This window comes from Equus asinus, chromosome 4 (assembly GCF_041296235.1).
Source record: "Equus asinus isolate D_3611 breed Donkey chromosome 4, EquAss-T2T_v2, whole genome shotgun sequence".
Classification (NCBI taxonomy): domain Eukaryota; kingdom Metazoa; phylum Chordata; class Mammalia; order Perissodactyla; family Equidae; genus Equus; species Equus asinus.
This window is the reverse complement of record NC_091793.1, coordinates 139,932,833-139,949,099: the sequence shown is the minus strand read 5'-3', so window position 1 is coordinate 139,949,099 and position 16,267 is coordinate 139,932,833. Positions and strand designations below refer to the sequence as shown.

At 42.3% G+C, this 16,267-nt stretch overlaps 1 protein-coding gene across 8 annotated transcripts in view; it reads right to left on the bottom strand.

Moving 5' to 3' along the window:
- Window positions 1-16,267, bottom strand: part of PARD3B (par-3 family cell polarity regulator beta) — a 908,373-nt gene that overhangs the window by 88,812 nt on the left and 803,294 nt on the right. For 6 of the 8 annotated variants that reach the window (XM_014836393.3, XM_014836394.3, XM_070508438.1 and 3 more), the window contains one exon: window positions 4,853-4,988. The exons of the other annotated variants lie outside the window; for them this stretch is intronic. In XM_014836393.3, the coding sequence (XP_014691879.3) occupies window positions 4,853-4,988 (136 nt within the window). The remainder of the gene's footprint in view (window positions 1-4,852; window positions 4,989-16,267) is intronic. 8 annotated transcript variants of the gene reach the window in all.

Sequence of the window (16,267 nt, the reverse complement as noted above, 5' to 3'; positions counted from 1 at the left end):
CTTGGGGGACCACCTCCTCGCCTGTGCTCTTCACGGAACTTGGGTAGGCCTCATGCTACTTTCTGGCTCCAGGGGTGGCCTTGTGACCTAGTTCTGTCCAGTAAAGGTACTGTGCATCTTTCTGGCCATCGGAGTTCCGAAGTGGACACGCGACCCAGGCTGTCAATAAGCTGCCGAGTATCGCATCAAACATCAGTTGTAGGTCTTCCTGGATGTACTGGGAGGAAACGATCTCTTTCTAAAGAGCCATTGGGTTGGAGCTGTTGAGGGCTCTCTTACCACCATATAGGGGAGCCCCCTGGGAATGGTGCCTATGAAGAAAATAACAAAGCGGAGAGGTGGAGAAAGATAGATTTCTAATGGCCTGTCTGGAGGAGCTGGTTCCAGCTTTGCCTGAAGTCAGATGTGCCTATGGATTTTATATAAGCTGACAAAATTTCTTTCTTTTCCTTGGGCCAGTTTGAATTAGGTTTCTGTTCTTTGAAATTTAAGAGTCATTGACTAATCCAGAATTATTTATCAATGCCCTTAGTTTTTATCAGATGACTTTAAGGACCAGAGAAGGAAAATACAGACAAGTCTCAATTCTTATATTGGACCACTGGACAGCAGGAGCTCTTTTCTCTTACCCTCAGGTTTAGAAAATCACCTTCTGATGGTTTTCTCACTCGTGTGGCTATTACACAATCCATCTTAAATCTCTTTCTTAAGATGGCTAGCATGATCTCAGCATCTTGTTCTCCCTTTCCTCTGATGGCAGAACTCACCAGATGTGTCTTTCATTGTCCAGACAGCTTTATCAGGCACAATTGCTGAATTCGTTCCTGGACCATCTTCATAACAGGGCGAAAAAATCTTCTAGAATGTTTGCATTTACTCATCCAACTATCTCCTTTGTTCTGACCATCACCTACCTGAACCCACCCCCTTTGCCAGAAAGATACAGTACAATGTCTCTCATGACACTGGAAACCAGCGTACCTCCTTCCCAGTCACGTATTTACAAACCCCTTTTATAGATAAACACTCTTCTAATTTAGCCAGAAAGTTAAAAGAGGAGGGGAGTATGAGCTATGCCATGTAGCTCTCGAAAAAAGACAATAATAAAGGTGGTAAAATTTTTAGAAAACTCCAGAGTCATCCCATTTCCGAAATTACTTATAAGATATTCATGCTGCTGTTAAATAAGCAGATAATCTTTATCTGCTAATAAAAAAAACCCCAGCCTGTTGCCAGAGGACTGTGACAGTCTTAACAAGTTTTACAGAAACAAAATACCAGCAGATAACAGGTATTATGTTTTCTTTTGGCAAATATTAACACTTCGCAGCTAGAAGATCTTGCTTACTTAATTAGGACTATAAAAACCCGCCAGGCCGTTCCCTTGCAGCCATGGAAATTCTGTCAACTTGCTCTTTACAGCTTTTCAGAGCCTAGATGGGAAAACAGCTACAAACCAGACAGGCTGAAAAGATTTTTAAGGTCTCATGTCCGCATGTACAAACCTCACAGTCTGTGTGTATTCATTTATTTTAACACAAATGAAGTGAATATACCAGGAGCTCCTTTGGGAAAAAGAAAAACACCAAATTTGAGAGAAAAAGAACAAAATATGTCAGCTGAGGCAACCCCCCAAACGGTCTTCATAGCTTTCCCAGTACCCCTCAGTGCCACCCTGCCTCCAACAGAATTCTCTGCTCTCTCTGAGCTCATTTCGAAGCTAGCACCTCTCCTCACTATAGCATTTCTCACAGACATTCTTGTCCTTTTTTTTTTTTTTGGCTTAGATGTCTGTATTCCTGGCTAGACTGTGAGTTCCTCCAAGGTAGAGATAATATTATATCCTTGTTACCAGCACCTGGCCTACTCTAAGACCGAGCACATATTTGTTACAGTTGAATAGGAGACACGGAGAAAAGAGAACGATGCGAGAGCAAGTGAGAACCCAAGAAAGCAAGAAGTCTTTAGCTCCGAGCCACGGGGCAGGTGGGACACTGGTAGAGAACTGCCCTCAAGATGGCCTGAAAAGTTCTAGAAAGTCTAAGGCGGGCCAAAGAAAGGATAGTTGTCCCATTGACAAAAATATATTTTCTCTTAAAAAATAATCATAGATTGTAATAATCTTTCAAGTGATTGCTTTCATCATTTTGGCCTTGAAGACTTGTGAGCATTCTTACGTTCTTTCTGGCCTAATTTAAAACCAGTTAAAAGGGAGTTATTAAGTAACTTGTCTTCCTAATTTCCTTCTCGATAATTCCAAAGTTCCACAGCGGAGCGTGCCTCCAGGGAACACTTGTCAGGCCTCTCAAGCTCAGGTACTGGACTTGGGGAGTTCCGAGTCCATGAGAGTATTTTTTGATGATGCTGGTCCATGTAACGATGTTGCCAGAGAAGATGAGCTACTTTGGTGCTTACTGAAGTGATAGGAACCAATGCCGTATTTTTAGAATTGTGGCCCAGAAACCTTGAGGACCCCCCAGAGAAGCAACTGTGGGCCCTCTCTTGGGCTCCCTTGCTCCTCTCATCAATCAGGTTTTAACAAGTGCCCTCAGCGATGCCGAAGACCAGCCTGATCCAGGAGCCACAGTCTCATAAAAGCTGCCTTGTTGGGTCTGGCTGACTGACAGGAATGAAATGTTAACTTTCTCAACTTGCTTTCCTAGAGCTTTCCAAAAGCAGCAAAACAATGGTGCAATTTCTCAGGCTGACGCCGGACAAAAGATACGAGTGTTTTCCCTTGGCTTGGGGAGAGGACGGGAAAGGATGCTGAGATTCTAATCCCTGTTTGGAGCATCTCAGCCATCACACAGAGCTCCTCTTTTATGGCGGTACGTTTCCCAAGCATCCCTCTGGGAAGCCTTAGTTCCCAACTGTCTGGGAAACGTAAAATCAGTCACTTTTGGCAAAGCTCATCACACCCGACCATGGGAAACACAAATTAAAACAGAGATACTTCTTTGCTCACTAGGTCGTCTGGTTACACATTTGCTTGACATGAAAATCAAATCATTAAGATGGGGGGACCTGAGTGTATAGTTATGTAGCTCAGGTTTGGGGAAGGTCAGAAGAAACTTTAAGACTCATGAAGATTAGGCATTTTCATCCTTTCAGCTTGATGTAAGGAGATCATGGAAAATAAGGTCAAAACAACCAAGCCTGCTTCATCTAACATTACTGGTCCTACTTTGCTCATAGGAATTCATGGTGGTATTGAGACGGAGGCCTTTTCAAAGTGTGGATGTGGTGTTCCGTTTGGGTTGTGGTGGAAACAACTTCCGTTTATTTTATTGCTTGTTTGTTTGACGGAGGGAGCAGAGTCTTACGTATGCATAGTCTGTCATCAAAGTCAGTAAGTTGATCGAGATTAAGTTTGAAATGAAGTGAATTGTCATCTAAACTGTTATTGTGTGGAAATCATTCTCTTGTGTTACTGAAAATCTAAGTGACCAGTTGCCCCATCACTGTCAGTGTTATTCTGTTTAACCCTAACATCTGTGATAACACCAACCAGTAGCTGTTTGTTCTGGTCTGTAGCCACAGGATGCCTGTTTCTGGAAGGCCGTTGGAGACCGCCAACCCTTACTGCGCATTTCTGATGGGTGTTTTTAAACTCCATCACACGAGGAAGACTCTCCTAGGCCAACGCCTCTCAGTGGCTCTGCACAGCAGTGGTGGATGCTGACGCTGACTTTCAAAGATGAGGAAAAGTGCTGGGTGCCGTGCCCGAGATGCCACAGCACCGCCCTGAAAACGAGAGGGATCAGCTCGGTCGCTGGACTCGCTGTCCCAGCCCTGAGCTCATGAGCATAAGCACGAGCGAAAATCAGGAAAGGAAACTTCCCTTTAATAGAGTTGTCCTTCCAAAGAGCTGGTGTCTGGAGTGGCCACCAGGAGTGAGAGAGTTCCCTACGCGGTTCTCAAAACAGCACAAAAACTGGGAGGAGGCACTGATCCTCAGAGAGGGTGAGGGCTGACTCCCCACAGGACACTCCTGTGGCCGTGTACAGCTCTGCTCCAGGAATGACATCAGTAACGAGAGCTGGCGTTTATTGCCACCAGCTCAGTGTCAGCACCATTCTAAGCATGTGACGTGCACTTTTAACCCAACTCTACGCACCTTGCTCTGGGGCGTTCTTGTGGGTGCTCAAGAGTTAGGTCTGTTTTGTAGGTACAGCCTTTGCCTTCTAGAAAAAGACAAGAGTATGAATCATGCTATCCAGAAAAAAAGAGAAAGTCTCTTTAGAGACCACAGTATTCTTTTCTATTCCCGAATGTCGAAGGATTTGGCAGAGAGAAACCTCTAATACAAAAACAGCCCTTACCTCAAAACAAAAATGATCTCAGTGAGCTGGTAAGATCAGCAAAATGGGAATGGTTCAGATGCAATATACAAACAATTGATATCTCTGAAGATAACCCTTCTGAAATTTATTTCTAATAACCATTTTCCAAAGGAGCGATGGCTTATATTGCACGGTCTGTTAGTGCTTGCCCAGATGTCTGAGGCCCAAGAGGTGGAGGGCGAGGATTAAGGCTCAGTAGACGATGACAAAGATTCCTTGTCCTCTTTACCACAGCTAACATCTGCTCCACCCCAACAAGCTGGTATATGAGTCCAACGGGGAGTAAATATGAGAGCAGTTAAAACGAACTAGTGCACGTTAGTCTGGTTTGATTTATGTAAACAACTTCTGCGGGAGAAGATGGCTGTGCTTCAGGTAGTGCTCACATCTATGAAACCCAAGGAGCCTAAATATAACTGGATACGTATAGAACATTCTTAGCCATGTTCCTCTGCTCTAAACCATCTCAGGAAACGTCAGTTCAGTGACTGGAGTCAGCATGGGCTTACCCAGTGAAGGTCATAATCGGACGGCCTTGCTCTTCCGTTGTCCTCCTCGTAGGAAGCGAAGCCCTCCCTCCGAGCCTGGTAGTACTCCTTCCGCAACTTCTGGATGCGGTCAGTGCTTCCGCTGGTGGGACGGCCACTAAGGGACACAACCAAACCAGTCACACAGCGAACATTATCCCGGACACTCGCTTCTTGGTCTTCTTATTCAAGGAGCTGACCTCCAAATTTGGAAGATTCAATAATGTCATTCAAAGATGCTAGGAAAACTGTGAAATCAGTAATAAAAATGAACAAATAATGGTCCTTATGTGCACACCGTTAGCTCCAGGGGTCAAAGCATCTGACGTGGGGCTAATAAACGCCATTTGAGTGAGAAGGTGAGATAAGGTCCTGGTCTCTTAGAGCAATTAAAGGAGCTACCACGTTTTCTTAGAGTGAGATCTGCAGAGTTTGGTTAAATTTTAATGTGGGTATCTCATTTTCTTAAGTAACTGTTGCCTATTTGAGACCAGTCGTTTGACTTGAATGTTGGATGGGACACAGAGTTGGCATGTGCCAGGGTTCACGTCAGTGACATTCATGAATTTTTGGAGTGGGGGCGGGGTATAGGTCAATATACGGGTACAGCCATGGCGTACGGAGAGAAAAGAAGGTGGAAGCCATGCCAAGAAGTAAAAAGAAAAAGAAAGAGCTGGTGGTAGTAGAATGTGGCACCTTGGTTAATGTCCAAGGTTCTCTTCTCTCTACTTCAGCCCCTTCTTCCTCTCAGGAACTACCGCTTCTCCAGCGACCCATCCTCCCAACCCCAAACTGGTCAGCCAGTGGCTGCCTCTTAGCTGGTACAGCCGTGTGCTGCATGACGTTCTGGTCAACAATGGACCATGTATATGACGGTGGTCCCATAAACTTAGTCCCACATAGCCTAGGTGTGTAGCAGGCTGTACCGTCTAGGTTTGTGTAAGTGCACTCTATGATGTTCACACAACGACGAAATCTCCTAATGACGCATTTCTCAGAACGTGTCCCTGTCGTCACCATCATTTCAACAGAACCAACGCCATGTTAGAAACCTCAGAGCCAGGAAACGAGGAGAACGACAGGCAGGTGTCCACAGCTGTGTGCCTTCCTTAGTGCCCCCGAGGCATAACCGATGCCCCATCGTGCCAGACCTTCAGCCAAGACCCGGGAAAGCAAACATGAACCGCTCACAGTGCTTGTCTGCGAAAAGCACACGGTCTGGAAGGTAGGGGACTGAAAGGGGTCAAAAGACTGCCATCCACTGTGACAGGTGTGACAGCAGACGTCTGCATGGGGGTTGTGGGAACGCAGACTGCTTAAACTCTGACAGAGTGAGAGCAGACCACAGAAGAAGATCACGGGAGGCTCCCTAGAGGAGGTGACACTTTAGCTGAGTCACGAAGGATGCTGGGCAAGTGAGATGGGGAAATTCCAGGGAGAGGGAGGGGGCTGCAAAGGCCAGAGATGAGAAAGCATCTTGCTCCAGGGAACGCAGGTCAGTCAGCTGGGGCAAGCAGTGGGCCTCAGCTCCTTTTGTCTTGCCCCCCACACACCTCAGGGGATATATGTACTCCCCCTCCCTCATTTAGGAAGCAGATTAGAATAAACGTGAGTGCTGGTGACTTTAGAGATGTTTTGAATTTACTCCAATAAATGACGAAAGTACATCACTTGCGAATGTTGGTACTTTAACTCAACTCCTGACATGTTATTAACCATAACGACGCTCCTGTCTCACGGGCACTGCTCTGTTGCACAGGGTACATGGGAGGGAGCAAGGAAGGGACGGGTGAGAAAGGCAGGTAGGGGCCCCTTGTGGAAAGCTTACCATGCCAAGCAGATGCCTGACTATTACAGCTGTGTGTCAAGTTTAAAGGAAGTATCTGATAAAATGAGATATCAGAGGGCAATGCAAAGAGGTCATCCACTATTTTTTAAAACATTAAAAAATTATACTTGCAAACTATAAAAAGAAAATGAGGAGGAAACATCTTTTGGAGGGAAAGCATTCTTCCCAAAAGAGATTGCAGTTAATTGAAAGCAGGACCACGTGTCCATGTCTCAGATCCAGCTACAAAGTGAGCCCAGGCCCTGGGCCCCTGCACGCTCTGACGCCAAGGAGCTGACGCCTTTGATCAAGAAAAGACAAACCTGTATGGATCACATACCTTTACTTTTCTTCAATGTGTATTTAAGAACTCTCAAAATAGTCTCTCTTTCTTTACTATACTTCTTTTAAAAATAAAAGTTTATCTCCAGCACTTGAAAAATATAACAATAAGAAAGAAAAGGAAGGCCTGAGATGCTTTTCTGAACAACGAGAAGTGGGGAAAAAGCACAGCTCGGTTCTGAGCAGCTGCCTTGCTCCCGAGTGCTCTGAGCTGACCACGGTTCTTGCATCCAGCAGGCGGGCCTCTGCCGACTACGTGAGCGCATGAGCAGCTCAAACTCACCAGATGAGTTCAATCAATGCAGTGCAAACATCTCATACATAATCTATTAGTTTATCCGAAGAAACTGAAGCACTGAATTCAAGCAGAATGAAGTCATCGGTAATAAAGAAAAAAAAAACCTGATAAGGCACTGTTTTAAAAAAAAGCCCACAATTTTCCTACATTTGTGGTTGGAAAAAAAAATCATACTCAGACTGTAAACTATTCTTCCATATGCCTATAAATACATAAATTCAAAAATATGGGTTTGATCAGATTTCAGTTCTCAAATAGAGGGAATGGGGCAAGAATACAAAATCAGCTGTTTAGAATTCAGAAAATCCCTTATGGCTGACAGGGACTATTTACCCAGAAAAGAAATCTGGCCTCAGAGAAAAAACAGGAAAAAACTCCAGAAAGTCATGGATCATCTAAGTGCAAACACGCTGCATCTTCCCCCTCCTGTGAATATTGTAAAGAAGACATGGGACACCACGCAAACCTTCCATGACAACCCCACACCACCTCTCAACATTGCCTCTTCTTTTTTTCTCTCTAATCTCATTCTACTTTCAGTACCTATATCAGATTTTTTCCCAAGTGGGTGTTTTATATAATAAAATTAGGAATAGAAAATTCTGTTTTCATTTGTCAGCTCTTCTCTGCAGATAATACACATGAGTTTACCATCAAATCAATAAAAATGATAAACACAGCTTTGTAAACAAAGCAGTTAATTGACTCCATTTTGTGTTGAAGGTGTAGAAATTTGAAGAGGAACATAAAAATACCTTCGTCAAAATAGCAGCAGTACTCGTAATGGTTACAATTTATAGAACCCTTACATAGTAAATATATCGATACAGACTTTTACTTAGTCCACTTTCTGCCCAGAGCAGACATCACTAATCAATTTCAGCGTTCTTCCCCAGCAATCCTAGACATGGCCTGAGAATCCTTCTCAACGGAGAACTTCATAAAGCCACTACTCATCCACAGGAGCTGGCACTTAAGTTTATTTTTAATTCCTGTGTAGCAGGTGCTATAAACATCTCAAAACATCAAACGAATATTGAATGATAGGTTTATCGTTCTGCTCAACAGAGATGAGGAATCTCGGGCTCACCACTAGGAGATGAGAGAGAAGGTCTGTCTGACTTCAGAGACTACTCTCTCCCCCGTCGCGTACTACCTTCCAACCCGCGTCTCCTCCTTCATCTGATTATATCTTAGACACTGGGTCCTCTAGCAACCTATTGGGCCAGAATGAAAGCTAAGAGTAGCCTTTAGGACTGACCTTCCGAGGACTCCTGTTTTCCTTCCTCAATTTACATGTTATCTTTTCCATTTTTCTGGCTTTACAGAATTTGGCAGCAGAGATTCTAAGGAATCTCTTGCCTGATAGCTTCAGAAGTGACATCGGATTATGAAGTAACTGAAATACTCTTGCAACCATATAAGATCAGGCAAAGCATCAATAACCCATCTCCAAGTTGCTAGTTAGAAAAAGAGGCTTTCTGTATTATTCATTCTCTGCATAAAGTAAAGGTTAACCGTTCTTACAAAAAAAGTTCCTATTATATACAGCTGTATCCACATGCAGGTGGTTAATGCCACTCCCACACTTTCAATGTGCTGAAATTTTATCTTAAATTAATTCAAGCAGTGTAACAAAACAGATTTATACTGTAGCGATTTCTTGTAAATTATACTGCCTACGTCTTTAAGGCAGATGCATAGTCGAGCAGGCTCTTCTTACATTTCAGAGCTGGGCAGAGTTTAAAGCTGTGGTGGAGTTCAGGAACCATGCCATTTTCTTCATAGCCACCTGTAGTAATACCTTCCCAGATGCAATAAAGATCACAGGAAGGCATTATCTGCTCCTCTGGAATCTAACCTTATCCTTCCTAGTTCATAATTACCTCACTTGAAGTACATTTTAGACTGAGTATTCATTTGTGCCTGCCATTGTCTCCTCCCACGACTACAGCAGGTTGGAGAAAGGAAACTCACATTGATTAAGCTCCTCTGATGCCCTAAGTATAATACTCATGTAATCCTCAATCAAATTTGTGAGGTTGACATTGTTATTGACATTTCACAGACGAGTCTACTGAGGCTCAGAAAGTTAAGTAGCCCAAGCAGTGAATGGTGGACCAGGAGTTGACTGGAGTGACTTCAAACCAGTGTTACTTCTATCGCATTGTGCTGCCTTGAGAGAAAGGCAGTAACGGGCAGCAGCCCCTTTGCAGCAGCAGCACTGGCATTTCCAGGGAGAGGGAATCTACCAGAGCACACTTACAGCCCTACCTTTGATATTCTTTTATTTGCACAGATCTTTGCAATAAAAATAGAAGTAGCCAAAGCAATAGAAATACATGCAATGAAGTCTGTATCCATTAAAGAATGATGCTGGAGCAATTGCAGACTGAGATTTCCGGGTAATTAATATTACATCTCTAACAGGCTTATGTGGGAAACTGGTATAAAACTGAATGGGGTGCAAAAGAGAATCAACATATGACAGAGATCCCACATGAAAGAGAAAGAAATTCTGCATCAGGCGCAGACGGCAGCACGGGCTGCTCCTGGTGAAGTTCCTCACCGACTGCCTGAGAGGGAGCTGGTCCCTGCGGACGAGCCATTGCTGGATTTGCGAATTAATCTGCGCTGACCTTGTGTGTGTGCCTAGGTGGGCATGTCCACGGATACGTGCACCCTAACCATGATTAAATTGCATGTAGTTAATTCCAAAGACCTGTGTCATTTTCATAGAGCCTCGAGACATGTTGCTCTTCATTCTGAAAGAGAAGCGTTTGCCTTTGGTGAGTCCAGACCTCATTTGCAGGTCCAGCCCAGAGTCCAGATTCGGCGATGCGGTTAAGAATGGAACCTGAGCAGGAATATTCTTGCCTGGATGTGATGATCCTCACAAACTCACTGAATAAAACTATTTAAATTAGGTGAATCTATGTCAACAATAGTCAGTAGAATGGGGAATGTTTTCATGTTTGGGGTTCGATAGATTATTTTTTATGAAGTTACTGTAAAAATGTTATTTTGATCCTTCCATAACATTTTAAATTGTATAAATATGGCGGTAATCTTTCTATACTTACAAAAGGGTGGAATCTTAAAGGTTTTCTCAAAAAGGGTTAGCCTCTCGAAAGAGACCTTTGCACCCTTTAAGAATACCAAGATGCTATTCTTTTTCTGCCCCTTCCATGGGAAGCTTGTTTTTATCTTTTTGCATTTTAAGGACCTAAAAATCATCATAGTTTTAAACTTCAAATTTAGCAGTACCATATTTCTGCCTTAGAAAACAGGACATTGTTTTTCTCACAGTGGGAACAGAGCTGTCACAGTACCTGAGATTCTGTAGCATTCACACTCTTCATAACATAAGTGTAATAAAATCTAAGTGTCTATATGCAAGCTTATCTAACTAACTTTACTTTAAATTCCAAAGTAGGTTCTGGAAAAGAATATTCAGCTGAAGACAGATAGTCATGGACACACTGTTACTTATTTTCTGCTGGTAATAAAGATTTCTGTCAAATAAAAATTTTGAGAGATTCTTATAAATGCGCTCAGGACCATTAATTCAAAAGCATTTTGAAGATTTACAGAAACTATAGCCCAACAGCACTTACACTAATACTCTACAGATTTAACATTCCATAATGAAAATACATTTATATAGTGTGCCTATATAAACTAAAGGAGATTTAATAATAAATAGTGGCTTTTATGCGGCTTAATTCTACAGAGTTCTTCAAATGATATTTTAGTCCTGAACAGTTCTGAAAATTATCCAGTGTAAATATTCAGTGAAAATTATCATTATGTAAATTCTCTATCTTCCCCCTGCTTCCAATCTCTTATAAAGAATATCTGTTTTTTCAATGCTACATTGACAAATAAGATTTTTCATGGTTTAGTCCAGTGAAATTTGGGACCCATGGCTGACTACTCATGAACAACATTTGGGAATCCTTCTGATTTCTTCCCAAATTCACCAGCACTATTTATGATGGTGGCCCCCATCACAAATTATTCAATTATTTTTGCTAAAATGTTTCTCCAGATAACAAGAATATGACTTTCCTCATATGGACGTTTAATTTCTATCAGATATAAGTTATCTTGTCCATTAAAACAATTACCCTAAATTAAGAACTCCCTGCTTACTATTACTGCCTAAAAATTCCTATGTTAAAAGTAACGAGTTTGGGGGCTGGCCACATGGCCAAGTGGTTAAAGTTCTGTGCACTCTGCTTTGGCAGCCTAGGTTTTCAGGTTTGGATCCCAGGCGTGGACCCACTCCACTCGTCGGCCAGGCTGTGGAGGCACCCCACATACAAAGTGGAGGAAGACTGGCCCAGATGTTAGCTCAGGGCCAATCTTATTCAAGCAGAAAAAAGAGGAAGATTGGCAACGGATGTTAGCTCAGGGCAAATCTTCCTCAAGCAGAAAAAAGAGGAAGATTGGCAACGGATGTTAGCTCAGGGCAAATCTTCCTCACACACACACAAAAAGTAATGAGTTTAGACAAAGGGTGAATAATAATATTAACAAACAGAACAAATTTTCCATATCTAGAATCTCCCTTTATTTCTAGGACTTTTTTCAATCATCTCTGACATTATACTTCTTCTTAGTAAGTGAAGAAACAATGCTTAGACATCTTAAGAGAATATTCAAGTCACATAGAAGATTGGTGGCTGAATCTGAGGAAAAAACTATGCTCTATGCTAATACATAACTTTGAAAAGTATGTTTTTGTATAAATTTTTAAGGGTTTAACAAAATTATTCCTTATGTCAGGATCCTGTAGGGAAGCTGAAGAACTGGTCCAGAGAAGTTGATAGGCCAGTAGGGTCAGAAACAAGAAAACCCACAAAGTGCAATGATGTGTTAGCTCAGCCTGTAGTCCTGAACATGGTCCTTCTCCCCACCGTCCTGATGCTGCCTATAGCATTTTGCCCTAAGACACAGCAACCTGACAAGGTGATTCGGCTTACCTGGGCTCCTGACTTTGCCCTGGCTACCTGGGTCTGACCTTTTGTCTTTCTCAACATGATTCCTGCTTTCAGCATCTGCTTCCTTTGAGATTCTTGCCTTGGTATTTCCATCCCTATCTTGGTGAACTGACCCTCTGACTCCTATAGCTTGAAGATTTGTCCTGGAAATCTTAACTCCAGACTGGACCTTAACCCCAATGAATCAAGCCTTAGGGGAAGTAAAGGCCCCCTCCCCTTGGCAATTTGATTGCATAATGGTAAGCATTTCCACCCACACCACGAACCATGGCTGCCATTTACCATTGAAAGTAATCTCACTGATGCACGAAAGGCAACTTTCTCCCATGTGATTGATTGTTCTGACCGTGAATCTCACAGATCAATGTCATCTGCTCTTCTGATAAAAGGCATCAGTTCTTTCTTTGCTCTTTATCACTTGAGACAATGCGAGGCCCCTCTCTAATCAGAGCATCTTGCTTCTCTATCTACATTTCTAGCAAAGGTGGAAATTCCTTAGGAGTGACACTGACAGTATTATTCACAATTCAACAACACAAGTTATTATTCACAGCTTCAACTCACCATTATGAGCCTCTAACACATAATTGCATTATTCTGATACTGTACAATGACCTCCTGGCTGTGTTCTAATTTCAGAAGCTGGTTTTGCCATTAGTCATAAAATATCCATTTGAGTTATTTGTATTTTGAATAGTATTCCGATATATTTCCTCCAACACAGTGCAGTGTTTTTGAGCCTTAAGTAATTTACACAAATACTGGACACATTCAAAGTGATGTATAAGCATATGATACATATTGTCTTGGGACATTTTGCCAATTTTATTAACAATACAAAGTATGTGGGGGTCACAGAAGGAATTTATCGAGTGTTTCATATGGTAAATTTCATTTCTTAAGAAAGATTTTAAAATATAGTTGAAAAGTTCACACTGGATGGCAGCAAAATTAGCTCTTCATTTCTACTCTATATGTTTGCAAAACAAGCATGCATAGAAGGGAAGAAAAACAGATTTGGACCAACTTGGAACTGTGCATACACTGTGTCTTCTATTAAAGATGATAAATAAGCCATGTTCTGTATTATAATTCATGCAGTAACAGCTGTTCTTACATAGCTGAAGTAGAGTGACATTGCCTCACATCTGCATTTAACTGATGCACCAAATATTTGAGCTTAGACAAAAATGGGGCCTGGGGGAAGCAGCAGTCGAAGCAGTGATAGTGTTCCCATTGGCCATTCCAGGTAATGACCATATGCCTCTGGACATGGACTAGGCTGGGTTCCTTCAGTTGGTGTCAGTTCTTAAGTGTCTCTCAAAATGTATGCTTTACATTGTGCTGAAGATAATTCCAGATATCCATTACTTGTGCAAAATGGCCCCTTACATGCAAGCCAACACCTTCAGCTGGTGCTCAACCAACTCCTCTGATGCAGTGCCAAAGGGACGTGTTGGGTGGGTTTAGTGAGAGACCATAGGCAGGGTCCAATATAGCATTCTCCTAAAGCATTCTTCAAGGTTCATTCTGACAATATACAATTTTGTCTCATGTAATGGCTTCAGAAACTAATCTTAAGACATGATTCCACATGGAACATTAGAAGTTTTCTCAGAGTTTTATGGTGCAAAATAAAATTAGCAAAATATTGATAAAAAGGTAAGTGGAAGAAATTGACAAAATTTGTACAATTTTAGCTCATTCATGTTTTTGAGCTGAACAAAAGATGGTTTAAGGAGAAATAAACTTCTGTTGCTTATATAGTATTTGAGCAAATTAATGATGTCACATACACACACACACATGCATCTTTTCAAAGAAATTCTCAACAACAATTGCAGGACTTGCAAGATAAAATTATTATCTTCTAGGCTTAAATCAAACACAGCTTGAGTTTTAGGAATACATATCTGACATTTAGATGTGGATTAAACTTTCAGGGTCAATTCTGGGGAAAATAAGCCTTTGTGGGCTGCAGGCCATAAAACCTTGCGCATTTCCTAGGCCTCCGTGAAATTCCCTCTTCCTCAGAGGAAACAACTCAGAAGTTCTTCTTCTCCCCAGGGACCATGAAGGCCATCAAAGGCCACTGATTCCCAACAGCTGGACACCTAGAGCTTTCCTTTAGATAATTAGAAAATAATGCCTCATTTACTACAGAATTTCAAGGGAAAAGAAGAAGTTTCTAAATGATTTAGTGCACGGATGGTGGTTTTTCTATTTAGAAGATTTGATCCATCAGGATAGGCTATGCATACTGTGGTAACCAAACGTCAGTGGATGAAAACAGTCAGTTCTTACATAAGAAAGCTTTTTTCCCCCTCCCAATGGAGGAGGTTGGGAAAATAATAAAAGTGAGAAAGAGAAAAAAATATTTAAAAAGAGAAAAAAGTTTTCAATTGAAAGAAGCTAAAGATTGTGATTAGGAGCTAATCACTAAAGATGAGGAGACAAAACCTTCTAAATACATCTGATACATCAACTGGTCCCTATCTTAGTCCCACTGAAGGGACAGATAATAAATCATCCAAACACCCAGGAGGGATGCACGGGTCACACAGGCATGTGACTGTACGACAGATTTTAATGATCACATACAGGGCGCTAAATCACACCAGCTCATAAACACAGAACTCTACATACAACATTCTGACATGATTAGCATAAAAGCAATGAAGTCCAAGAATTTATGAAGAACACTTTTTGATGTTACCTTAATTCCTTCCATTCCTTTCATACCTTCTGCATGAATGCTGAGCTCTTCAGCAGTTTTAAACAGGGTTATAATAATCACCCAATCCAAACAGATTCTCAGCTCCAAAGAGCCACAGAGAAAGTTAACATAGACTTAGGTCCCAAGGGTGTCCAATCCAAGAGTACCTCACAGCTCTCAGTTGCCTGGATGTAAGCTGAGCTCGGGTGACTGACACCTCACACTGACCTTCTGACATCAGGGCTCTATGGGATAGAGACAGCTTATATTATCATCTCCAATGGATTGTTTCAGTTGTTTTAAAAAGATGTTTAGATTCTTACAAATCCTTTCTAGGAGAATGGCGACTTCCTTTTCACGATGGACTAGAAAGTAATAAACTGGTATCAAACTTAGATCATCAACTGCTTTTATGAAAGTTTTCCAATAACCCTCTGAATGTTTTCAGATGTGTGCATTTATTTAAACTTTACTTAGTTCTTAAATATTGCCGCGTCCCCGGCCCTGGTGACGTAAAGGTGAGTAAGACCCACAACTCGAACTTGAGGGATTTCCGAGTCCTGTGGGGGAAGACGGAGATGTAAAGAAATGACGACGGCGCGATGTGGCAGTTCTTATGAGGAAGCATCATGAAGGATAAGGAAATCCTGCAGTCATTCTGAGGAGAGGGTGGTCAGCTGGGTTTGGGGGGGCGAGGGAACGCCTCAAGGAGAAAAGCAGAGTGAGGATAAGGAGGTGGTGAGAGAGCACACCCCTGGAAGGAACACCACGTGTCAAAGGGTGGCAATGTGAAAGGGCGCATGGTCAGGCATGGCGGAAGTGTGGGAGCAGTGGAGAAACCCTGGGAAATGAAGCTGGTGGGACTTGAACAGCTCCACATGCCAATCTTTCCAAAAGGGATGATGACATAGACGCACTGCAGGATTTCAAATGGGGTAGCACCGTCATCAGAATTATTCTCTACATCAGGACAACTCTGGATCACTCTTCCTTTCTCTGACCACACATACCATAGCCTATGAAATGAACCAGTTGACCTCTAGGAGTCTTTCTTGCACTTACATCCAAAGATTTCTTGAGTGTGTGCACAGTTCAAACTAAATGGTTGACCAAATCATTGGCCCCAGTCATCTTCTATTTCCATTTCTCCACTTGTTGGACACTGTAGCTGGAGAGCCACTTTCGTTCAAGGCAATGGGACACCAAC